The sequence below is a fragment of the Jatropha curcas genome, chromosome 6 (genome assembly GCF_041381405.1).
Source record: "Jatropha curcas cultivar XTBG-Jc1 chromosome 6, XTBG_Jcur_1.0, whole genome shotgun sequence".
In the NCBI taxonomy this organism is placed as follows: domain Eukaryota; kingdom Viridiplantae; phylum Streptophyta; class Magnoliopsida; order Malpighiales; family Euphorbiaceae; genus Jatropha; species Jatropha curcas.
Genome location: NC_143156.1, coordinates 4,165,932 through 4,192,738, shown reverse-complemented (window position 1 = coordinate 4,192,738; position 26,807 = coordinate 4,165,932). Strand labels below are relative to the sequence as shown.

Below are 26,807 nucleotides of genomic sequence, written 5' to 3'. Positions count from 1 at the left end.
AAATAATATATATATATATATATATATATATATATATAATGATTAAAGAAATATAACAAATAAAAAACTTTATTGTATTCATACCTAATGATTTTCCTGTAGCTGGATCCTCTGGAACCACAAGAGTACTTTAAATTCATATAGACTACATTATTTATTTGATCAGGAGTAATTTGCAATAATTCAATAATCATATTCTAATCAATTATCCTTCCCCGTTCCCAAGCACGAACAAAATCATCAGTATTTGCAGGAATATTCTTCATATAGACACCATTATCTCTAGCAATCCAAACGCAATTAACAATATAACCCCAAAAATTTTTTTTCACAATTTTACATCTATGAAGAATAAAATGACTGTCATAAAATACTCTGAGACTAACATGAGAGTGATTGTCTGGCGCCAAATAACACCAGTAAAGTGTTGTCCAAAAGAGATTTATATTAAACTTCCAAGAAAATTCAGACCCAATTATAATATTATGGACACCAAGATCATCATCTTTAGACTTACAATGTACAAGTAACATCTTGTTGTTGCCCAATTTGTTGAGTATGTACACATGAAATTCTGTTTTGAAGACATTGAGTGAATTTTGAGAGGCGGAAGAGTGAATTTTGAGAGGCGGAAGAGGGAATTTTTGCTAATAATGAAGCCAAAATGAGTAAGAATAATGCTATCTTGGTTTTGGAAAAGCTCATTATGTATAGATGATATGAACTTCCTTATTTACTAAGGAAAATTATGTGTGTCTTTTGCTTATATTAATACTGTTCCCTAACTAGAAAGTTTTGATGCATTAGATTTAATGTTTATAACGTTTTATAATAGCAAATCACCATTTTTAATGCTGCATTTGCCAAATGCACATTGTGTTAAATCTTCTTTTCGGCTTATTTTCACCCGTTGATACTGAATTATAGTTCTTGTCACGTTATCATTTCTAAAATTCAATTTATAACTTAAAAAAAATATCTAAAGTATTATTTGTATAACAATAAAATTATTTTGGCCGAATTAATAGAATTTCGATAAATGAAATGTCACATAAATGACACGTGACTTTATTTATATTAATAATTTTTACACGTCAGCATCTTCATTTTTCTCTCTTACCGACAATGCAAAAACCAATATTACTGTCAGTACCATCTCTCACCAAAATCTAAAACCATTATCACTAAAATTATCCAAAAGATAAATGTATATATGTTATAGTAAAAAGGTTGCAAATGACAAGAAAGCCTTACTATATATGCATGTACATTTGTAAAGTGTTGTTATGGGAAATCATTCCATTTGTAAATTTACACTTATTTGCTAAATGCATATATATGGCATTCATTCTAGATTTGGTTTTAATCATACATTCCCACTTGCATAAAATGTTCTGCCAGAAGTTGAAAGGAAATTACCATTTGTTTGGTGAACCTCTTTGTCGGTAATTTCTTTTTTGATTTCATAATAAAATTAAAAATATAATTTCAATTCATTAAAATGTATTGCAATAAAATAAAATTTATATGCTATTTAGTTATAAATTAATAAACTAAAAGGTAATTTTTTTTTAAATTGAATATACAAGAGTTCCAAAAGGAAAAAAATTAATGATATCGGTCACATTACAAATTTATTATGTTAATAAATATTTCAGTTTATTACTTGAAAAGTTCAAAAGGAGCCGCACATTATTTAACTTTTCCTTCATTTAATCAAAAATACATCGACAATAATAGGAAGTATATATGTCTAGGGCCAAATAGCACCAACAAAGTATTGTCCAAGTGAAATATTGCTTAAACCTGGTTTATGGATACATCCATATCAAACCAATTACAATAGAGATTTTTAAAAATTTTATTTCAATTTTACTCTTTTTTTTAGTGAATTGTAAGAAATATCATCATTTCTCTAAAATAATATATTTCAAGTAAGTCCATAGACCGAGTCTAAGTAAGTGATTCCAAAAGAAAATATTGTATCCCTTTATAAATTAAGAAAGACGATATAAACAAAAAAGAAAAACAAAGAAAAGAAGGGAATACTTTATTGTAAATTCTTTTTTTACTACATTATTTGACCATTACACATGTTGCAATGATCTAAAGCATAATTACTATAGGAAAATGCAAACATCATTCATTTCTGCAATTTTTCTTATTTTAAGCTTCATCCCTCCCAACCTTGCACAAATGCATCCCTTAAATAAAGTCCATTATCTCTAGCAAACCAATAACAAGCAAGATGTTTAGAACCCCAAGTCCTACTTATATCATTACATTTAATCACAAGATCCTTTTCTTCACCATCAAATGCAACGACAGAAGCATGAGATCTGCCTTGACCCAAATAGCAATCAAACCGTGTTGTCCAAAAGAAATTTACATTAAACGACCAAAAATATTCTTTTCCTGCATTGACATTATGGTTGCCAAGATCATCATCTCTGGACTTGCAATGTACAAATAAGTTTTTATCATGGCTCAACTGGTTGACAATGTGCATGTCAATTCTTGCTGTGAATCTTATTTTGTCGACTGAGTTTTCAGAGGGTATAGAAAGAATTGGTAATAGAGAAGCCAGTATTATGAGTAAGCAAGTACTCATGTTGGTTTTGAGAAAGTTCATTGTTTTGGCTGCTTGAGTAAATTTCCTTCTTCTCCTCTATATATATATAGGAAACAAAGGAAGCTTTATATGGGTACTACTGCCAGCTGTCAGCATTTGGTTAACCAAATCGAACCAAACCAAATTAGTTGAATTTTAATTTATCTGAATATGTTTTTATAGTATCCAAATTCGAAATCAAATGGTATATTAACATATCCAACAGAATTAAATCAGTTTGGTTCAGTTTAGATTTAGTTATTTCGAATCAAATTAATGATTTTGGGTTTAAAAATAAATTTGGTTAGTTTATATGGCAATCGAACCAAAAACCAAAACCAAACGGTTTTATATACCCAAACCGTTCGGTAACCAAATTCTAAAATAATTATCCGAAACCAAACTTAATGAGTAGGTTTGATTCAGTTCTCTGTTAGAAACATAGAATTACTCACCCCTAACTACTGCCATTTGCATTGTACTTTTGATGGCATTACACAAATATTTGCAATGCATCCTACTGCCATTTGTAATGTATAACTACTAGGAAAGCTTTATGCGGATACTACTGCCATTCGCATTGTACTTATCATGGCGGTACGCTATTTGTGCATAACATATATAAATTATGGGAAATCATTCCATTTGTAATTCATATTTATATTCTAGATTTGGTTTTAATCATACTTTTCCACCTGTGCAAGATGTTCTGCCAAAAGTTTTAAAGGGAAATTACCATTTGTTAGTCAACCTCCGTTTCCTTTTTACCGAAGGTAAAAACTTACCTAAAACCAGATCGATGGCCGCATTTATGGACTAAACTAATGAAATAGAAAATTCGTATTGAAAAATGATAGTTTTGACCAGACACTTGAAAAAAAAAAAAAAAGGGTCGGAACTCTTTTCAAAAAATCTTTAATTTCATTGGTTTAGTCCATAAGTGACCTAAAGGGTTTACAACTTTATATTATTATGAGATTTTTTTTAATTAACATCGTATGCGGTCGCTCCTGGACTAGTGACTATAATAAGGTATTAAAATATCTCAAATTGATCGAGAGTAAATATGAAGACATATAAGTATTGAAAATCAACTATTCAAACGTTTATTTTCAGTCATTAGTTTTTTCGTCTGTTTTATTATTTGATTAACTAATCATTAATTGCAATATTAATCACAGAGAAAATTAATGTTCAAAACTTGTTGAAAAGATGTAATTTCTTCACAAATGAGTGAAAAAAAAAAAACCATTAACCTGTAAAGAGAACTTACTTCGCCCTGATAATAAATAAGCTATTATAAAAAATGAAAAATAAAGACAAAAAATGAGAACACTTTATTGCAAACCCTTTTCACTACATTATTTGACCATTACACATATTTATTAAGTTATTATTATAGGAAAATGCAAATATCTTCGTTTCTCTCGAGCAAATGAATAAATACATCTCCATGAACATCCCTTACATAAACTCCATCATCTTCAGCATACCCCTTCCTGCTCATATTGCAATGGTCAATATTATTCTAACTTTTGTTAATTAATTATACCTCCCCTTATCCCAACCATGCACAAAATCATCAGCGTCTGACTTAGAATTCCTTAAATAAACCCCATCGTCTTTGGCAATCCAAAAACAATCGAAACGAAAATACAATCGACTATATTGACACCTATCTTTAATAAAATCTTTATTGGCAAATACTTCGAGACTAGCATGAGAGAGATTGTCTGGGGCCAAATAACACCAAAAAAGTGTGCTCCAAGTGAGGTTTGGATGAAAATGCCAAGTAATTTCAGACCCTCCTGTAATATTATGGACACCAATATCATCATCTTTAGACTTGCAGTGTGCTAGTAATATCTTGTTATTACCCAAATTGTTGACGACATGTATACGATATTCTGGTATGGCAGATAACTGTCTGGGTGCATTTTGAGCAGTTAAAGAAGGAATTGTTGCAAAAGCCAAAATGAGTAAGAATAATGCTATGTTTATTTTCAGAAAATTCATAATGTATAGGTGATATGATGAATGGTTTTTCTTTTCTTCTCTTTTCCTATTAACAAAAAGTTTTATGTGTTTTGCTCATATTTATAGTCAAAGAGTTGCTTAGCTAGCGAGATTAATTTATAAAAAATACTTGTCTAGAACAGGTCAATGGCTTCACCTATAGACTAAATTAACGAAAATGTGAATTTTTAAAGATTATTCCCATTTTATTCTTATAGTCAGAAATACACTTGTTACAACAGAATCTCTATTTTCATTAATTTGGTCTATGTGTGAGGTCATAGACCCTGTTTAGGTAAGTAAATCCCTTAATTTATAAGGGTGGATACTCTACATTTACCATTTGTTATGTGTTGCAATAGCAAATCACCATTTCTAATTACCCTTTGCCAAATGGAAAGAGTTTTTTATTCTAATTAATCCTTTTTTTTTTTCATTTTAATAAACTTTAAAGCTATGTTTGGTTAGATATAATGTAATGAAATCAAATATGTAATGCAATGAAAAAAATATATTGTAATGAAATGTAATTAACATTTTATTTTTATGTTTATTTGTAACTATATAATGTAATTAGCACAATATCACCATCAAAACCACCACTCTATTACCATTACCACCACCACCACTTCACTGCCACCATCCCCGCCACCGCCACCACCTCAACCACCGCTCCACCACCACCATATGATTGTTGATACAAAAAAAATATTTAAACCAAAAGCTATTAATTTTTATGTTGGATATGAGTGTTTCTAATGGTATAAAACTATATTTGGTAGGTGAAATAGAATAAAATAAGAATGAAACAAATAATAGAATGAAAATAGGAATGTGGATTCTTATTTCTATATTTAATATGCAACACGCAATAAAATTTTCAATTTATTTTTTTATTTTGCTGTATGAATGAGAAAAATGAAACGGAAAACCACTAAAAAGATCGAAATACCTATAATTTTATAATAGAAGTTATTTGTTTTTCCCATTAAAAATACTGGTTATAATGGAAATTGCCATTTGTTTAGTGAACCTCTTTTTCTTTTCCCCTGAAAGGGTTTAATGAGATTTCTTTTAATTAACATCATAAGCAGTCTCAGACTAGTTATTATAATAAGGTATAAAAGTATTAGAATATCTCAAATTGATGAAGAGTTAAAAATATAAAAGGCATATAAATATTGGAACCAACTATTCAAGTGGTGATTTTTAGTCATTAGTTTTTTCGTATGTTTTTTTTTTTAAGAGAAAATTACCACTATTTTATTAAATGTAATGGGAAAGGAGAACATTAGGGACACTCTCCCAAATACAAAGTGGTGAAAAGCGAATGGATGCCCTAGCAAGAGAATGAGCAACATCATTCATAGTACACCGAATCCATCGAAGCTAAATATCCGGTCTATCAACTAAGAGTTACTTACAATCTTCCACAAGTTTTTTCGTCTGTTTGATTATAAGATAATTTAATTAATTAATCATTAATTGCAATAAAAATCACAAAGAAATTAATGTTCAAAACTTGTTACAAAGACCTAATTTCTTCACAAATTAATCCTGTAAAGAGAGCTGATTTGACCACGGTAATAAATAAGCTATTATAAAAAACGAAAAATGAAGATAAAAAAATGGGAACACTTTATTGCAAACCTTTTTCACTGCACTATTTGACCATTACACATATTTATTAAGTTATCACTATAGGATAATGCAAACATGTCTCCCTTTCTCTGAAGCACATGAACAAATACATCTCCATGAACGTTATTATATAAACTCCATCTTCTCCCGCTCATTCAATATTATTCTAACTTTTGTTAATTAATAATACCTCCCCTTATCCCAACCATGCACAAAATCATCAGTGTTTGACTTAGAATTCCTTAAATAAACCCCATCGTCTTTGGCAATCCAAAAACAATCGGAACGAAAATACCATCGACTATGTTCACACCTATCTTTAATAAAATCTTTATTGGCAAATACTTCGAGACTAGCATGAGAGAAATTGTCTGGGGCCAAATAACACCAAAAAAGTGTGCTCCAAGTGAGGTTTGGATGAAACTGCCAAGTAATTTCAGACCCTCCGGTAATATTATGGACGCCAATATCATCATCTTTAGACTTGCAGTGTGCTAGTAATATCTTGTTATTACCCAAATTGTTGACGACATGTATATGATATTCTGGTATGGCAGATAACTGTCTGGGTGCATTTTGAGCGGTGAAAGAGGGAATTGTTGCAAAAGCCAAAATGAGTAAGAATAATCCCATGTTTATTTTCAGAAAATTCATTATGTATAGGTGATATGATGAATGGTTTTTCTTTTTTTCTCCTCCTCTTTCTCCTGTTAAATAAAATTTGCATGTGTTTTGCTTATATTTATAGTCAAAGAATTGCTTAGCTAGCAAGCTTCATTTATGGAAAGTGTTTGCCTAGACAGGGTCAGAAAAGAAAAATATAAATTTTTTAAATTTATTCTACTTTATCCTTTTTTTTTTTTTAGTATATTGTCAAAAATATCTCATTTTAAAAAATTTTATTTTTTAAAAATTCTATTCTATTTTAAAATAAATAATAAAATGAGAATAGAAACATGAATTATCATTTTTATATTTAATATGCAAGATGGTATAGTTCAGATGTATTCTTTTATTTTGTTATAGGAATGTGAAGAATGGAATGAAAAATCCCAAAATGTTTTATTGAAATATTATAAAAAGAAATTAATTTTTAATGACTTTGACTTTTATTGTGTTACATTACATTTTTTTTTTCTTGCTTATTTTCTTTTAATTTTTTTAGTCCAATAAATTTATAAATTTTAAATTTTAAATGGTGTTTAATAGCTTAATATAATAATAGCTCTTGGTTCAAATATATCTTTTGTATTAATAATAATGCGGCGGTGGTGATGGTCGTGTGGTGGTTGACGTAGTGATTATGGTGTCGAAGTGGTGGTTATAGTTGTGGTGATGGTGGTGAAGTTTAAGGTTGAGTTTGATTAGGGTTAAACTTTTAAGAGATTGTAATGGAATAAAAATTGCATGGACTTTTTTTAGAATAACTATTGCATTATTTTAAATAATGGTAATACAATTGTAACATTCATTACATTACGCGGTAAGAACAAAGTTCATCAAGCATCGCAATCAATTGTGTAATATAATATGTAGTCCTCTGTCCATTACAGGGTAGGTGATAAAATTCCATCATAGTGGTCCTCTGTCCAAATTATGATCCAAAAAATCCAAAATTTTATCATTGAAACTATCTTTTACATAGATGCAACTTGTTTATTAATATACATAATGGAAATTCAGTGAGTAGTTTCAGGTCTGTCTTCTTGACACCTCCATATAGAAATGGTGATTCCTAGCCTCAAAATCAGTAAGTCCAGGGAATTCACATACACTGCATTGGCTGCAAAATTTGTATAATATTACATCATAATTTTGGTGACTGAAAATGGCATGACATCCACCGTAGAAAATGGACTCACAAATGGTGTTGACAAAATCTAGAGATACCCTTTTTTTTATGTGATTAATGTTTATTAATGACCATGTATTGGAAAAAAAAACATGGACTTACCATTTCCTTGAGCCAAAAAATAAAAGAAGCCTAGCAAATGGAAATAAAAATTAAAGATATGACAGTAATTGCGTTTAAATCTGAAGTATTTGATAGGTTTTTTTTACCTTTTTTTTTTTTTTTTAATTTTAATTTTGTCTTCGTATTGACATTTAGCTTCAAATGGAATAAGAGACCTTGTATTATACATATATATTGTAAGAGATGAAATTATTTCTAGAAATAGGCTAAATCAGAAACAAAAAGAATACACCAAAAGAACTAAACATTAAACAATTTCCTATATATGTTCTCTTAATTCACATTATCAAAAGGAAAAACCGATTTAGTAAGAGGCAAAACAATCTACAACTTTGAGTTTCTTTTCATTTTGTCAACAACCTACATGCTTACTAGTGTCCGTTTGGTTTCAAGCAACTGATAAGAGTTGCGGATAGCTGAATGACTATTCTGAATAGCTAATAAGAGATGAATAGTGAGTATTTGATAAATTATATATAAAATGAAAATAGGTGGAGAACATTGGTACTGTCAAAAATGTTTTTTCTAAGTTTATAGATCGATAAAAATATCATTACGGATTTTAATTTGATTGGTCGAGAAAATAATGGTAATTTAATTTTGATTTGTCATATTAAATTTTTATTTAAATCTAAATTTTATTTATTAAAATAAGAAAATATACTATATATTATATAAGGTACATATAAAATATAATAATATTATTTGGTTCCACCTTTCTTATAAATGGAAGTTACATTTTTAAAATCAAAACTATATAATATTAAATAAAGTATAGAATATATATATTAAAAATGATAATATATATATATATATATATATGGTAAAATAATATAATAAAGTAATATTATTATATATGGTACAATATATGCATATTATATGGTAATATAATATAATATTGTAATATTATTATATACGTGATATATACATCGTATATAGTAATATAATATAATATAGTAATATATTTGATGGATATGGTAATATATATATTATATGGTAACATAATATAATATAGTAATACTATATATTATATGGTATATATACATATTATATAGTAATATACTATAATATGGTAATAATATTTTATGGATATTAAATAAAGTATATATTAAATATGGTAAGAATATAATACATTTAAGGATTTTAATTTTGTTGATTGAAAAAATAAAAATGGTGTAATTTTAATTGGTTATATTATCTAATGTAACTTGCAAAATTTTTTTTTTTTCTTACTTGTTTAAAATAGAATTTTTTTTTTTTTTTGAAAAGTGTTTAAAATAGAATAATTGACTAGTAATTTTGAGGATTAATAACTTAATAATGGGAAAACTTTATTGCAAAAATTTAATTTGACCATTACACATATTTTACAACAATCAAAAGCATCATTAATTTATTACTACAGTACAATGCAACTATGACTCTAAACTTTTCTTAATTTAACATTCCTTTCTCCCAACCACGAATAAACACATCTCCATGAACGTCCCTTATATAAACTCCATTATCTTTAGCAAACCAAGCACAATCAAAAGTTCTTGTCAAAGGACCACCTTTCTCAGAACATCTATCTACAATATAATTTTTATTAGCAAATACAGTGAGACTAGCATGAGAGTTACCACTCTCAGGGGCCAAATAGCACGAATAAAGAGTTGTCCAGAAGAAATTTACATGAAACGTCCAAGAAAATTCAGAACCTGCAGAGATGATTTGGATGCCAAGATCATCGTCTTTAGACTTGCAATGTGAGAGTAAGATATTGTTGTTGCTTAACTTGTTTACAATATGTATCTGAAATTTTGCTGTTGGTTTAACTTTTCTGATGAGGGTTGAGAGGCTGAAAGGGGAAGAGCTAATAGGGAAGCCAATATAGTGATCAGAAAGAAAGTAGTCATGGTGATTTTGGGGAAGAAAGTATTTTATATATTATTTATTATTATTATTATTATTATATTAAGATTTGAGATGAGTCTATTATCAAATGACATTCAAGTTTCAAAGTCTATTCTGCTTTTAGGAATTTGTTTAATAATTAGTTGCTTTGGGTTTTCACAAGGAAGACCAAATTCGTCTCTTCTTTTTAAGGTAATCAATACCTATATGGAAAAATTCTGGTGTGAAAGAATTTATTGTGCTAAAAAATCAATCCTCCACTGGGAATTAAGGCCTTTTCCATTTATATTGAAATGAAATAAAACAGATGTTTAAGCATACAAGTTGGACAAACAAAGCCCAAAACCTTTAGCATTTTAATGGACTATGTTTTAGTCTTTGATGTGCTTTTATTCAATATTATATGGATGACGCGGTAGACTGAGTTAACCAAACAATTTCTCCTTGTTTATGAAAGAGGTTTCTTTATCTATTTTATATCCTGCAAAGTGTTTTGATGTATTAATGCTCCTCATTTGATTTGTATGTTTAAATAGGTACAATTTTTTGCAATATCAATATCAGAAGAAGGCTCGGTTCTCTGAATTTTGTTTCCTGCAAGTGAGCAGATTCCAGGCCATGGAGACTGACATTAGTAATAACCAAGTATTTGGTGAAGAGAAGAAGATGAGTAAATCCCTGAAGAAACTTCTGCTCATAGTGAATGGTGCAATGTTGGCTATTGGCAATTGTGGAGGCCCACTAATACAGCGTCTCTACTTCTTGAAAGGCGGTAAGGCAGTCTGGATATCAAGCTTTCTTCAAACTGCTGGTTGGCCATTGGTCTTATTTCCCCTCATTGTTTCATACATGTATCGTCGAAGCAACAAGGGGTCAAGGACGAAGCTTATCTATATAAGCCCTCGCCTCTTTCTAGCTTGTGCTGTTATAGGTCTTCTTACTGGCTTGGATGATTTTCTTACTGCATATGGCGTCTCTCTACTTCCTGTCTCTACTTCCGCCCTTATAATCGCCACCCAGTTAGGCTTTACTGCCGGATTTGCTTATATTTTGGTCAAGCAAAAGTTCACACCTTTTACTATTAATGCAATTTTTTTGCTGTCAATTGGAGCTGTTGTTTTACTTATTCATGCTAGTTCGGACCGCCCTGATCATGAAACCACTGAAAAATACTTGTTGGGATTTTTTATGACGCTTGGAGCTTCAGCTCTATACGGGTTTGTGCTACCGTTGATCGAGCTGACGTATAAGAAAGCAAAGCAGACGATCACTTATACTCTAGTTATGGAGATGCAGGTTGTTATATCTTTCTTTGCTACAGCATTCTGCGCTATTGGTATGCTTCTGCATAAGGATTTTGAGGTATCCTCTCTCTTTCTTTCTCTCACACACTGCGCACATGTATACACATCAAATGCTTGCTTAATTTAGCATATTCAAATGTCCAATAATAATCATAGATCCTGTTATTGGCATGTCGATGCAGGCAATTCCAAGAGAGGCAAGTGAGTTTGAGCTTGGGAGACTAAAATATTATGTGGTGAATGTGTTTACTGCAGTGTTTTGGCAATTATTCTTCATGGGAGCAGTTGGTGTCGTTTTCTGCGATTCCTCATTGCTTTCTGGTATTATTATTGCTACTCTGCTTCCTGTGACAGAAAGTTTAGGTGTGATGTTCTATCACGAGAAATTCCATTTTGAAAAGGCGATTTCTCTTGTTTTGTCTCTCTGGGGATTCGTTTCTTACTTTTATGGTGAACTCCAACAAAACAAGAAAAAGAGTCGGACTTCAGAATTGGAAATGCCTTAAATATGTATTGGAAACAAGGAACAAGTGATTGTATATATTTGTTAACAGTGCAAGACTGAGAAAATTATTGTTATTGCTGTGAGTTACTTTGAAGGTCTGCTAGTTCTGTTGGGAAAAAATTACGCAAAATCCTCAAAAGTCGAATTTATGAGGGAGCAAAAGAAAATAATAATACACAATTTGATAACGGAGTTCGGCCAATCTTGCCTATGTCTCCGGACTGCCATAAATCTTTTATAGGAGAAAAATAAATAAAATGTTTACATATACTCACAACCTTCTATTCAAGAATATCCGAAAAATTAAGCTTAATTTTTCGGATATGAATAATCTCTCTATTTTTCTCTCTCACAATTGTTCTCTCACAATTGCTCTTACTCTCTCTATCTTCTTGTTGGTGTATTTGAACGGAGCAAATCCTCTCCTATAAATAGGAGAGGAAGATGAAAGAACCGTGTATAACTCATTCACGGCTCTCCATCTTTGTCAAAGTTGTTTGTCAACTTTCACCTAATTTTTTTTTTTTCTTTTCACCACGTGTGTGGGTACACCACAACCTAACTTTGACAATCTCCCACTTGAAGACTGATTTCAATCTGTCTTCACACATTAATTCTGCGGCAATCTTCTCTGGTCTGTTATTCTAGTAGGCCAACTATTTAGCACATCATTTTCAAGCAGAGACCTAATGACATGATATCGAAGACCAATGTGTTTTGTTCTAGAATGGAATGCTGAATTCTTTGCCAAATGTATTGCACTCTGACTATCACTGTACAAAACATTCTTTTCTTGCATGAATCCCAACTCTGTTAATAAGCCTTGAAGCCATATCATTTCTTTGCTGGCTTCTGTCACTGCGATATATTCAGCTTCAGCTTCTGTGGTGGATAGGGCTACAATCTTTTGTACCTGTGACATCCAACAAACAGCTGTAGTATCAACAGTGAAAATATAATCTGTGGTACTTCTTCAGTGATCAATGTCGCCTCCATAGTCTGCATCTACATAACCTTGTACTTTTAGTTCTCCTTTACCAAAGTACAAAACTTCTCAGTAGTGCCTCGTAGATACCTCAAAATCCACTTTACCGCTTCCCAATGAGCTTTCCCTGAATTTGACATATACCTGCTAACAACTCCCACTGCATGGCCAATATCTGGTCTGGTACAAACCATCGCATACATCAAACTTCCTATGGCTGAAGCATAAGGAATTTTGGCCATGTCTTTTCTCTCTTCTTCCTTCTGAGGGGACTGGTCTTTGGATAGGCGAAAATGTCTAGCCAAGGGTGTACTGACGGGCTTAGCTTCGTTCATGTTGAATCTTTGCAATGCACGATTGATGTACTCCGCTTGAGATAACTGCAACACCTGTTTTTGCTTATCTCTCGTGATTTGCATTCCAAGAATCTTTTTCTCTGGACCCAAGTCCTTCATGTCAAATTCTTTTGACAATTGCTTCTTCAAGTTTTTGATTTCATTTATATCTGGTCCTGCTACTAACATATCATCGACATAAAGTAACAGAATGATATAATTAGTCTTAAACCTTTTGAAGTAGAAACAGTGGTCGGCATTGCACCTCTGGAAACCTTCTCTGTGCATGAAGCCGTCAAATTTTCTGTACCACTGTCTTGGGGCTTACTTCAAGCCATACAAGCTCTTCTTGAGTTTGCACACCATATTCTCTTTTCCTTTTTCTGAGAATCCTTCCGGCTGGTACATGTATATCTCCTTATCCAAGTCTCCGTGAAGAAACGTTGTCTTTACGTCCAACTGCTCAAGGTAGAGCCCTTCACTAGCAACAATACTCAAGACAGACCTGATAGTATTGAGTTTACAACTGGTGCAAATATTTTGGTGTAGTCAACTCCTTCCTTTTGCTGTAACCCTTTGACTACCAGTCGAGCTTTGTATCTCTTAGAACCATCATGTTCCTCTTTCACTCGATACACCCATTTTTTGTGAAGTGCCTTCTTTCCCACGGGTAACTCAGCTAGTTCCCATGTTTGATTAGAGATTAAAGACTTCATTTCATCTTTCATGGCAAGCTCCCATTTGCTGGCATCTACCGTTTGACATGCTTCCTCAAAGCATTCAGGTTCTCCTTCATCTGTTAATAACAAATAATTCATATATTTTCTGTTAGGCTTTGGAGGACGTTCAGACCTTCTTAAAGCTTTTGGAGGAGAAGTTTGTGGTGTGTCGATCGAATCCTCTGATTGAGGATCTTTAACTAACTCATTCTGCAGACTTTCTGAGATGTCCTCCACCTCTACAAACACTGGCCCACTCTGCTCTGAGTCGCTGGCAACTGTGTTATGTCTGTTCTTGTACATCATTATTTCATTAAAGACTACATCTCTGTTGCGGATCACTTTCTTATTTTCTTCATCCCAGAGGCAGTATCCAAACTCATCTCCACCATAGCCGATGAAAATGCATTTCTTAGATTTAGGATCAAGCTTATTCCTGCCATGATCACTTATATGCAAATATGCTACACAACCGAAAACTCTTAGGTGTGAGAGTTTTACTTCTTTTCCACTCCATACCTCTTCTGGTATTTTGTGCTCCAATACCGATGGATCTCGGTTGATCAAGTAAGCTGCTGTGTTGACTGCTTCTACCCAGAACTGCTTTGGTAAGCTTGATTGTACACGTAAGCTTCTGGCTCTTTCTGTCAACGTTCGATTCATGCGCTCAGCTACACCATTGTGTTGAGGCGTGCCTGGCACGGTTCTCTCCATCTTAATTCCATGCCCATAGCAGAACTTCTTGAATCTAGTGTCTTCATATTCACCACCATTGTCGGTTCTAAGCTTTTTGATTTTCAGTCCTGTCTCATTTTCAACCATAGCTTTCCAATTTTTTGAAAGCATCAAATACTTTTGACTTATATTTTAGAAAGTAAACTCATACTTTCCGAGAGTGATCATCAATAAAGTCACAAAGTAGTGTTTCCCACTAATGGATGAGACAGTAGTTGGTCCCCACACATCAGAGTGAACAAGCTCAAGTTTCTCCTTCTTTGGGGTTCTTCTATTTGTCTGAAAGCTGACTCTTTTCTGCTTTCCAAATATGCAGTCTTCACACATGTCAATTTCAATTGACTGAAGACCTGGTAGTTTTTCCTATGAGTGTAGAATCTTCATTCCTTTCATACTCATATGGCCAAGCCTCTGATGCCATATATTAGGAGTTTCACTGTTTGCTGCAACAGCAATGGAATAGCTTGCTCCTCCTGTGCTGTAAAGAGTACCACTCTTACTTCCTTGAGCAACCATCATTGCACCCTTTGTAATCTTCCAATTATCGCCATGGAAGGTTGTTGTGTAGCCGTCGCTGGCCAACTGGCCTACTGAGATTAAGTTCTTTCTTAGGTCAGGAATATGTCTGACATCCTTCAACTCCCATGTAGACCCGTTCAACTTAATCCTCACTACTCCTTTACCAACAATATTACATGGTTGGTCATTACCAAGGTATACTTTTCCAAAGTTTCCGGGGGCATACCTTTCAAGGAGTTCTTTTTGTGAAGTTGCATGAAATGACGCACCGGATTCTAAAACCCAAGATTCCTGCTTGCTCTCCAAAGAGCATATAAGTGCATCATCTTCTCCTGAGGTGGAAGCAACATTTGCCTCTAACTTCCCTTCCCGGTGCTTAGGCGCATTCTTGCACTGATTTTTGTAGTGACCAGTTTTTCCACAATTCCAACATTCAATGGTCTTTGTGCTATTGAAATTGCTGGGATTCCTGGATTTGGACCTCCTGTCCTTTGATTTGCCTCGGTAGTTCAATCTACTATCTTATTTTTGACAAGAAAGCCAAAATGAATAGGAATAATGTTAGATGATTAAGTTTCTTCTCTTCTTCTCAACCTACTATCTTATTGAGGCTATATGTGTTTTTATATTTTGCTTATATTTATAGTCAAAAGTTCCATATATATATATATATATATATATATATATGTAAAACTAGAAAGCTTCAGTATATATCCATGTACATTTGTAGAGTTTTGGTATGGGATATCATTCCATTTGTAATTCATACTTATATTCTAGATTTGGTTTTAATCATACATTTCCACCTGTGTAAGATGTTCTGCCAAAAGTTTTAAAGGGAAATTACCATTTGTTAGTTAAACCAGATCCATGGCCGCACTTATGGACTAAACTAATGAAATAGAAAATTCGTATTGAAACAATGGTAGTTCTAACCATACACTTAGAAAAATAATAATAATAATAATAATAAGGTCAGAACTCTTTTTAAAAAATCCTTAGTTTGATTGGTTTAGTCCATAAGTGAACTGAATGGTTTACAGCTTTATATTATTATGAGATTTCTTTTAATTAACATCATAGGCGGTAGCTCCTGTACTAGTGACTATAATAAGGTATTAAAATATCTCAAACTGATTGAGAGTAAATATGAAGATATATAAGTATTGAAAATCAACTATTCAAGCGGTTATTTTTAGTCATTAGTTTTTTCGTCTGTTTTATTATTTGATTAACTAATCATTAATTGCAATATTAATCACAGAGAAAATTAATGTTCAAACCTTGTTGAAAAGATCTAATTTCTTCACAAATGAGCGGAAAAAAAAAACCATTAACCTGTAAAGAGAACTTACTTCGTCCTGATAATAAATAAGCTATTATAAAAAATGAAAAATAAAGACAAAAAATGAGAACACTTTATTGCAAACCCTTTTCACTACATTATTTGACCATTACACATATTTATTAATTTATTATTATAAGAAAATGCAAATATCTTCGTTTCTCTCGAGCAAATGAATAAAATACATCTCCATGAACATCCCTTACATAAACTCCATCATCTATAGCATACCCCTTCCTGCTCATATTGCAATGGTCAATATTATTCTAACTTTTGTTAATTAATTATCCCTCCCTTGATCCCAACCATGCACAAAATCATCAGTGTTTCTCTTATAATTCCTCAAATAAACCCCATCATCTTTGGCAAGCCAAAAGCAATCGGCACGAAAATACCATCGACTATGTTTACACCTATCTTTTATAAAATCGTCATTGGCAAATACTTTGACACTAGCATGAGAAAGATTGTCTGGAGCCAAATAACACCAAAAAAGTGTGCTCCAAGTGAAGTTTGGATGAAATTTCCAAGTAATTTCAGACCCTCCTGTAATATTATGGACACCAATATCGTCATCTTTAGACTTGCAGTGTGCTAGTAATATCTTGTTTCTGCCCAAATTGTTCACTATATGTATATGATATTCTGGTATGACAGATAATTGTGTGGGTGCATTTTGAGCGGCTAAAGAAGGAATTATTGCAAAAGCCAAAATGAGTAAGATTAATGCTATGTTTATTTTCAGAAAATTCATTATGTATAGGTGATATGATGAATGGTTTTTCTCTTTTCCTATTAACAAAAATTTATATGTGTTTTGCTTATATTTATAGTCAAAGAGTTGCTTAGCTAGCAAGATTAATTTATGAAAAATACTTGTCTAGAACAGGTCAATAGCTTCACCTATAGACTAAACTAAAGAAAATATGAATTTTTAAAGATTATTTCCATTTTATTCTTATAGTCAGAAATACACTTGTTACAACAGGAACTCTATTTTCATTAATTTGGTCTATATGTGGGGTCATGGACCCTGTTTAGGTAAGTAAATCCCTTAATTTATTAGGGTGGATACTCTGCATTTACCATTTGTAATGTGTTGCAATAGCAAATCACCATTTCTAATTACCCTTTGCCAAATGGAAAGAGTTTTTTATTCTAATTAATCCTTTTTTTTCATTTTAATAAACTTTAAAGCTATGTTTGGTTAGATATAATGTAATGAAATTAAATATGTAATGCAATGAAAAAAATATATTGTAATGAAATGTAATTAACATTTTATTTTTATGTTTGTTTGTAACTATATAATGTAATTAGCACAATATCACCATCAAAACCACTACTCTATTACCATTACCATCACCACCACTTCACTACCACCGTCCCCGCCACCGCCACCACCTCAACCACCACTCCACCACCACCATATGATTATTGATACAAAAAAAATATTTAAACCAAAAACTATTAATTTTTATGTTGAATATGAGTGTTTCAAATGATATAAACTATATTTGGTAGGTGAAATAGAATAAAATAAGAACGAAACAAATAATAGAATGAGAATAGGAATATGGATTCTTATTTCTATATATAATATGCAACACGGAATAAAAATTTCAATTTATTTTTTTATTTTGCTGTATGAATGGGGAAAATGAAATGGAAAATCACTAAAAAGATCAAAAAACCTATAATTTTATAGTAGAAGTTATTTGTTTTTCCCATTAAAAATACTGGTTATAATGGAAATTGCCATTTGTTTAGTGAACCTCTTTTTGTTTTCCCCTAAAGGGTTTAATTAGCTTTATATTATTGTAGAGCTTTCTTTTAATTAACATCATAAGCAGTCTGAGACTAGTGATTATAATAAGGTATAAAAGTATTAGAATATCTCAAATTGATGAAGAGTTAAAAATATAAAAAGCATATAAATATTGGTACCAACTATTCAAGTGGTGATTTTTAGTCATTAGTTTTTTCCGTCTGTTTTTTTTTTTTTTAAAAGAGAAAATGACCACTATTTTATTAAATGTAATAGGAAAGGAGAACATTAAGGACACTCTCTCAAATACAAAGTGGTGAAAAGTGAATGGATGCTAAGGGAATGAGCAGCACCATTCATAGTACGTTGAATTCATCGAATCTGAATATCAGGCCTATCAACTAAGAGTTGCTTATAATTTTCCACAAGTGTTTTCATCTGTTTGATTATAAGATAATTTAATTAATTAATCATTAATTGCAATAAAAATCACAAATAAATTAATGTTCAAAACTTGTTACAAAGATCTAATTTCTTTACAAATTAATCCTGTAAAGAGAGCCGATTTGACCACGGTAATAAATAAGCTATTATAAAAAACGAAAAATGCAAACATTATTTGACCACGGTAATAAATAAACTTTATTGCAAACCTTTTTCACTGCATTATTTGACCATTACACATATTTATTAAGTTATCACTATAAGAAAATGCAAACATGTCTCCCTTTCTCTGAAGCACATGAAGAAATACATCTCCATGAACGTTATTATATAAACTCCATCTTCTCCCGCTCATTCAATATTATTATAACTTTTGTTAATTAATTATACCTCCCCTTATCCCAACCATGCACAAAATCATCAGTGTCTGACTTAGAATTCCTTAAATAAACCCCATCGTCTTTGGCAATCCAAAAACAATCGGAACGAAGTAACAATCGACTATATTGACACCTATCTTTAATAAAATCTTTATTGGCAAATACTTCGAGACTAGCATGAGAGAGATTGTCTGGGGCCAAATAACACCAAAAAAGTGTGCTCCAAGTGAGGTTTGGATGAAAATGCCAAGTAATTTCAGACCCTCCTGTAATATTATGGACACCAATATCATCATCTTTAGACTTGCAGTGTGCTAGTAATATCTTGTTATTACCCAAATTGTTGACGACATGTATATGATATTCTGGTATGGCAGATAACTGTCTGGGTGCATTTTGAGCGGTGAAAGAGGGAATTGTTGCAAAAGCCAAAATGAGTAAGAATAATCCCATGTTTATTTTCAGAAAATTCATTATGTATAGGTGATATGATGAATGGTTTTTCTTTTTTTCTCCTCCTCTTTCTCCTGATAACTAAAATTTGTATGTGTTTTGCTTATATTTATAGTCAAAGAATTGCTTAGCTAGCAAGCTTCATTTATGGAAAGTGTTTGATGGATATGGTAATATATATTATATGGTAACATAATATAATATAGCAATACTATATATTATATGGATATATACATATTATATAGTAATATACTATAATATGGTAATAATATCTTTTGAATATTAAATAAAGTATATATTAAATATGGTAAGAATGTAATACATTTAAGGATTTTAATTTTGTCGTTTGAAAAAATAAAAATGGTATAATTTTAATTGGTTATATTATCTAAAGTAACTTGCAAATTTATTTTTTTTCTTATTTGTTTAAAATAGATTTTTTTTTGTTTTTTTGAAAAGTGTTTAAAATAGAATAATTGATTAGTAATATTGAGGATTAATAACTTAATAATGGGAAAACTTTATTGGAAAAATTTAATTTGGCCATTACACATATTTTACAACAATCAAAAGCATTATTAATTTATTACTACAGTAAAATGCAAATATGACTCTAAACTTTTCTTAATTTAACATTCCTTTCTCCCAACCACGAATAAACACATCTCCATGAACGTCCCTTATATAAACTCCATTATCTTTAGCAAACCCAGCACAATCAAAAGTTCTTGTCAAAGGACCACCTTTCTCAGAACATCTATCTACAATATAATTTTTATTAGCAAATACGGTGAGACTAGCATGAGAGTTACCACTCTCAGGCCAAATAGCACCAATAAAGAGTTGTCCAGAAGAAATTTACATGAAACGTCCAAGAAAATTCAGAACCTGCAGGGATGATATGGATGCCAAGATCGTCGTCTTTAGACTTGCAATGTGAAAGTAAGATCTTGTTGTTGCTTAACTTGTTGACAATATGTATCTGAAATTTTGCTGTTGGTTTAAATTTTTCTGATGAGGGTTGAGAGGCTGAAAGGGGAAGAGCTAATAGGGAAGCCAATATAGTGATCAGAAAGAAAGTAGTCATGGTGATTTTGGGGAAGAAAGTATTTTATATCTTATTTATAACATCCAGAGAAAGCTGTATAAGAATTTTGATGGCAGGACACTTTCTGTAATGTGTAGATTGCTAAATCAATTGATGATTAGTTTAATTAGTAGATTTTAATATAGATGTTGAAGAAAAAGAAAATCAAATAAAGCTAAATAAAATAAAAGTGAAAGTAAAAAAGTTAATTGGAGAGAGAGAGATCAAGTTAGAAAGCCATTTGGCAACCATAAAATTAAAAAATCAAATAAGACCAATTTAAAAAAATAAAAACCAAAGAAAATTTTAAAAACTTATAAACTTGACTGGACTCTTTTTTTCTGTGTAAACTATCGGTATCTGAACTCCATTATCATGGACCACCTAATCCGGTTCAGGATTTAATCACAGTTAAAACCCTTCACTTCTCTTTGCAGATGCATTTGGTGTAGACCGAACCCGAGAACTCTTCCCCACATGCCCACTGAACTCATTTCTAAACATCTTTTATTGGTTTTTCATTTCATGTATTATACAAAATTTCCACTTAAATGTGTTATTATCAATTCAATTATGCTCGAAAAATAAAAATAAAAATCAATAGACGGTTCAATCAGCAACGTGAATTGCATCTCTTGTGAATTTTATCTCCAAGGTTTATGGTTCAAAATTTAAAATTACTGATGTTCACTATTTCAAGAATTTACTTTAATTCCACGAAACTGCCTGTGCAAATAAAAATAAATAGATGTAAAAAATATTTTAAAGCAATTAGTTTATTAGGAAAATAATATTCCCTTGCACAATAAGGAACAGCCACTTTCTTTGTCTAGAAAAATATTTTAAACTAGTCAAGGTTCAAGCTTTTTGTTGGTTTCTTCCTTTCCTTCAATATCCAAGTTTGAGCTCTCTGCCATAATTTCAGATTTCTTTCTCAGTTTGCTCCCTTCTTTCAATCTCCAAGATCAGAACTGCCCAATGGGCTCGCTGTTTTGGGCATACTAGGCCGAACAAAATGTAACATCATTTTATACGCAGCAAATGGGCCTGATATCAAGGTTTTGCCCAAATCAAGAACAACAAATACAAAATGGCAACTAATAAAGTTCAATTTACATTTTCTTTGCATAAAGAATTCTCATTCTCAATTTGTGGTTTCCTTTTAAAAAAAAAAATTCTCCAGCAAGAAATCTTTAAAAAAAAAAAAATGCCGGTTGTTATTATTATTAGTATTTTTTTTAAATCACTTCTTGCTATATTAGAACCGAAACGAAAGAGAAAAAGAAAAAAATAGTTGATTTTGTTTATTTACTTCAAAGAGGATCGGAAAATTATTTTTGGATAAACTACATATATGAAATTCAAATTTAGAAGATAAATTGAGTTTTAGTTCAAAAGGCAAAAATAAAGACTTCGTCGTCCTCAGATAGAGTTGAAATTAATTAATCCCCATTACAAAAAACAAAATATCAAAGTCTAACTTTCTATAAAAAACAAATATGAAGGGAGAGGGATAGAGGGAATTTATGAATTAAGGTTATAGTAGTACTATAGTCTATAGGAATAGAGTTATTGATTGTAAAATTAAAAGTAATTAAAGAAGAATTACAAGTCTATGTTTTTAACAAATTTGAGAGAAGGAATTCCAATCCTTTCAACTATATAAACTACCAAATCCAACTTCTTTTTCTCATCCACACCAAATAGCAAGCAGTAAGTTCTTTTGTATTAAAACAATATGGCCTCCTTCAAGTATTCCTTCTTCATTGCTTTGTTGCTTTTTTCAAGCATGACTGTTGGCTTAGCAGCTCGCAATCTCTTAGCACCATTGCCTGCCATCCCAACTGATCTGCCTCCGCTGCCAAGTATTCCAACTGAACTGCCACCATTGCCTGCCATCCCAACTGATCTGCCTCCGCTGCCAAGTATTCCAACTCAATTGCCACCATTGCCTGCCATCCCAACTGATCTGCCTCCGCTGCCAAGTATTCCAACTAAACTGCCACCATTGCCTACCATACCAACTGATCTACGTCCGCTGCCAAGTATTCCAACTAAACTGCCACCATTGCCTGCCATCCCAACTCTGCCTCCCCTGCCAGGTATTCCAACTAAACTTCCACCATTGCCTGCCACCCCAACTGATCTGCCTCCGCTGCCAAGTATTCCAACTAAACTGCCCCCATTGCCAAGGATTCCCTTAATTCCAGTCGCTGCTGCCCCACCTGGATATAACATTATTCACCATCCTTAGCGTGCCCATATTATATAATTACTTTCATGGAAGGAGATTGACTGAACGATGGAATTTTTTTTACATATATGCATATCATATTGCAAGCCTACAAATATTAATTATATCTTGTTTTTCTTATTTCTTTACTTTGTGTTTTGTTTATATATGTGTTAAATAAAGAGGCAGTGCCTCAAGGTAGGTGACAAGTCCTGCAGAGGGTCTTGGAATTACACCTGCGTACTTTCAGGAATAATTATATACATGTATTGTAAGGCATTAGCCTGATATCAGTGCAATAACATGGATATTGAATGTATTTTCAGTATAAGAAATAAAAAAATAATACAAAGTAATAGCTCAACAATGTCATCTTAATTAAGTTACATCCAGATAGCGAAAATCATATATATAATAAAATACAATAGTGAAAGTAAAAACAATATGTAGCACTCGAACGGACTTCTAAAATGACTTCTATTAATGGTTCATAACAACATATGAAAGTCTAGTTTCCCGCCGGAGGGGGGGAAAAGAATGGAATAGAGGGAATTGTAGTTGGGATCGTTGGAATTGAAGGCATGCTTTGCAATGGAGACAAAGTCAGCTTGGGCACAGTAGGCATGGTGGGCAAGCTAGGAAGTGGAGGTAGTGTAGTTGGGTTAGGCAAGTTTGGCAATGTGGGTTGTGGGAGAGTTGGAATATTAGTAGGGATTGAAGGTAAATTTGGCATCGAAGGCAATGGTGGCAATTGTAGAAGATTGCGAGCTGCTACACTAACATCAATGCTTGAAAAGAACAAAGCAATACAAAGAGCAAGAATGAAATAATTGAAAGAGGCCATGTTCTACGTTTATGTTCCTCTGATACTAACTTCGTTATTGGTCTGGATGAGAAAAACAAGTTCTATTCGTTAGACTTATATAGCAGAAAAAATGACATACCACCATAAACAGTCAAACCCATTTGAGTCACTTTTGTTATTTTGGCTGTCGTTAATATTTTCCACCTAAAAAGTTGATAAATGTGGTTGAGGTTGGATACAAATGCTTCTGTACACCATGTTTGATCAAGAGATTTGATTGTATTGTGTCAGATAGGTATACATTTTCTGTTATCTAATTAGTGGGTTATCTAACTTTAAGTTCTAGCTACCGAAAAATGAAAATCATCAATCTTCCACTTTTTTAACTTATTTTTATAAAAGAATATTAGATTTTAAATGAAATGAAATAAATATGATCAAGAGATTAATAGTAGGTGAGCCTGTCACATATAACATCCTTCTTCTTTGAAAGTCTCAAGTTCAAATTTTGTTTTAATATATAACAAAGCCAATTGGACTATTAGCTAGTTTCAAGACATATATAATCATCTGTTAAATCTTAGCAATCAAATTTCAATATATATGAATTCTGAAATCGCAATTTCGTTAAAAAAAAACTAACTTTATTTGAAAATAAAATCTTTGTTATAGAATTAAATATTCATCGATTAGAATTAAGTGAAGTAAGGCACAATAGATAAATTGTTACAAGGTAAATAGATTGATACGAAGAGAAAATAAGTAACCTCGAATTCTAAAATAATGAAATTAATCTCATACCAAAAAAAAAGTGTGAAGAAAAAAAAATCGTTAATTAGAATTATTCTACTTCAACCAGGATTTGGGTGTGGGAAGTGACCAAAACTCCTTATTAATTGATGACTTCAAATATTATTTGGTGGAAGCATGTTTTGACCATATTACATTTAAGAGAATAATAGACATTCTGACTTGAATGTAGCCAACCACAACCACATTTGACAACTTACAATTGGAAGTTAAGCTAACAAAGAAACACTAATGAGCTTAAAAGAGTTTCACACTTTTCCTTAACTAAATCACCTAACCACAAATCTCATCGTCTATATAAGCCCAAAACTACACATTCATGTTCTCATTCCAAACATAACCAAAGCCCTTTTCACAGTTAACACCTACTTTTAGTTTTGAAGGTTTAGTTATGGCTTCTTTCAGAGGCTCAATCTTTATTGCTTTCTTCATTGCTTTGACATTTTCAAGCATGGATGTTGGCTTAGCGGCTCGCCATCTCCTGCAATTGCCTCCATTGCCTTCTATGCCAAATCTACCGAAGCCTGCATTGCCGCCTATGCCTACAATTCCAACTCTCCCACAGCCTACTTTGCCAACTTTACCAACCACTCAACCTTCTTTGCCTAAGCCTACTCTGCCACCGCTTCCAAGCTTGCCCACCATCCCTGCTGCTCCAAAGCTCACTTTGCCTCCATTGCCAACAACAATTCCCTCTATTCCATTCTTCTCCCCACCACCAGCTGGAAACTAGTGCGAGAAAATATGCATTTTGTATGAATATAAGGGACTATTGTGATTTGTTTTGATCATCCATATACTAAGGATGCATCTCCTTGCTTCATCTCTTTATTGTGATTATTCTTTTTTCTTTTTTTAGCAGCATAATGTATACCTATTTCTCTGTTTGTCTGTATTTGATATAGTTTCCTCTGTTTTCTGGATAATCATTGAGTTCTATATTGTTGTTAAAGTTTTTGAATTTCATTCAACAATTGCAAACCCTCCAACGTAGTACATGCATGCTAAAAACGGAAAATTAAGTCTAATTCATAATTTGAGTCTAATCCATATATTTAAAAAAGTTAAAAACATTAAGTCCTTTCCCCCTATTTTTAACAATAAAAACAAAAAGTGAATAAAAAAAATAAGCAAATTTAAAAATCATATATGGTCTTGTTGGTCTTTCACTTATGTGGAGAGTTAGAGTTCCTAAGTTCAAAATCTCTTTACTACAAATATTTTTACCAAATTGGTGAGTAAAAGAGAAGGCTCCCTTGATGCGTAGTCTTTTAAACCAATAAACCTTCGAACGAATAAAAAAATAATAAAAAAAAAAAAACCAAAAGTGAAGAAACTAAATCCCAGATGAGTGAAGTTGAACAAACAATATAAAACATCACCTAATCTAAGCCCAATATAAGTCCATTGGAGCAAATTATTTTCCTCATTCAAAGCCTAATACAGCTTTCCTTTCACAACATCAATAGCAAAACTAAATAATTTTTTTTCATCAAAATAGTAATAAATTCCAATTTGTTTATGTTTAGCTCTTTTCATTCCTTTGTAATTTTTAACCTTTGATTTTGCAAATAGAGTTCGCCTATTGTACCTTTTTCCAAATAGAAAACGACAATCCGTTCTCACCAAAATCTACTTTTTCCTACTCCAACTAGTGAACTAGGACTATCGGACGCCGTAACAATTAAGCAAACCTTGTTAATATATAAAGCCTTTCAGCTTTCCAAAACCAATATTCCATTCTTATAATATCTATCAATACCAATAATCTTTCCTCTGTCAACCAAAAATATGCACAGCTTCAAAACCTCTTCAACTTCGATGACGACCAAACCAGCCCAAGCAACTTAACCAGTCTACAAGTCACTTTCATCTCTGCTCAAAACCTTACTCCAAAATCCAAATCCTCAAACAGTATTCAAACCTATGTTGTTGCTTATGTCGACCCGAATCAGCAAAAGCTTAAATCAAGAGTGTCAACTACAATAGGCAACATAAACCATAAATGGAACGACAAGGATATAATGATCGTAGATAATGATTTGAAGATTACGAGACCTAATGCTTGCATAATGCTTGAAATATACCAAGTAAATGGAAGCGTTAGTATTTTCAAGAAAGATGAGAAGATTGGTGTGGCCCATGTCCTGTTAGAAAATTTCATACCTGAAAATCATGGAAGTGAGAAGTGCATGGCTTTGAATGTTCGTTCTAATTCTGAATCTGATGGTGAGCCTAGAG

The 26,807-nt window shown here is 31.9% G+C and overlaps 4 protein-coding genes across 5 annotated transcripts; 2 read left to right on the top strand and 2 right to left on the bottom strand.

Moving 5' to 3' along the window:
- Positions 1–197: 197 nt before the first annotated feature.
- On the bottom strand, positions 198–6,901 carry LOC149495314 (S-protein homolog 1-like). The gene is made up of 2 exons (XM_089722699.1): positions 6,459–6,901; positions 198–282 (listed from the first exon to the last, which is right to left on the bottom strand). The coding sequence occupies exons 1-2, from the start codon at positions 6,899–6,901 to the stop codon at positions 198–200; spliced, it is 528 nt and encodes a 175-aa protein (XP_089578825.1).
- Positions 6,902–9,736: 2,835 nt separating this feature from the next.
- LOC105631627 (purine permease 3) lies at positions 9,737–12,022 on the top strand. Of its 2 annotated transcripts, none has more exons than XM_012213801.4 (3): positions 9,737–9,991; positions 10,676–11,501; positions 11,626–12,022. In XM_012213801.4, the coding sequence occupies exons 1-3, from the start codon at positions 9,855–9,857 to the stop codon at positions 11,947–11,949; spliced, it is 1,287 nt and encodes a 428-aa protein (XP_012069191.3). In that variant the 5' UTR covers positions 9,737–9,854; the 3' UTR covers positions 11,950–12,022. The 2 variants fall into 2 exon arrangements, with proteins under 2 accessions (XP_012069191.3, XP_020533886.2); XM_020678227.3 differs by having other exon boundaries at positions 9,906–9,997.
- Positions 12,023–23,257: 11,235 nt separating this feature from the next.
- On the bottom strand, positions 23,258–23,830 carry LOC149495313 (uncharacterized). The gene has a single exon (XM_089723120.1). The coding sequence runs from the start codon at positions 23,793–23,795 to the stop codon at positions 23,460–23,462; it is 336 nt and encodes a 111-aa protein (XP_089579246.1). The 5' UTR covers positions 23,796–23,830; the 3' UTR covers positions 23,258–23,459.
- A 1,079-nt stretch (positions 23,831–24,909) lies between these two features.
- LOC105631733 (uncharacterized) lies at positions 24,910–25,492 on the top strand. The gene has a single exon (XM_020678365.3). It carries the CDS (start codon positions 24,958–24,960, stop codon positions 25,297–25,299), a length of 342 nt encoding a protein of 113 aa, XP_020534024.1. The 5' UTR covers positions 24,910–24,957; the 3' UTR covers positions 25,300–25,492.
- The last annotated feature ends 1,315 nt before the right edge of the window (positions 25,493–26,807 follow it).

Coding starts and splice junctions, on each gene's coding strand:
- LOC149495314 (XM_089722699.1), bottom strand. CDS start 6,901: ATGGGATTATTCTTACTCATTTTGGCTTTTGCAACAATTCCCTCTTTC. Junction 283..6,458: donor CATGGTTGGGATAAGGGGAG/GTATTATTAATT, acceptor TTGGATTGCTAG/AGATAATGGTGTCTATATGA.
- LOC105631627 (XM_012213801.4), top strand. CDS start 9,855: ATGAGAGTTACCACTCTCAGGGGCCAAATAGCACGAATAAAGAGTTGT. Junction 9,992..10,675: donor ATCGTCTTTAGACTTGCAAT/GTGAGAGTAAGA, acceptor ATGTTTAAATAG/GTACAATTTTTTGCAATATC. Junction 11,502..11,625: donor TTCTGCATAAGGATTTTGAG/GTATCCTCTCTC, acceptor ATGTCGATGCAG/GCAATTCCAAGAGAGGCAAG.
- LOC149495313 (XM_089723120.1), bottom strand. CDS start 23,795: ATGGCCTCTTTCAATTATTTCATTCTTGCTCTTTGTATTGCTTTGTTC.
- LOC105631733 (XM_020678365.3), top strand. CDS start 24,958: ATGGCTTCTTTCAGAGGCTCAATCTTTATTGCTTTCTTCATTGCTTTG.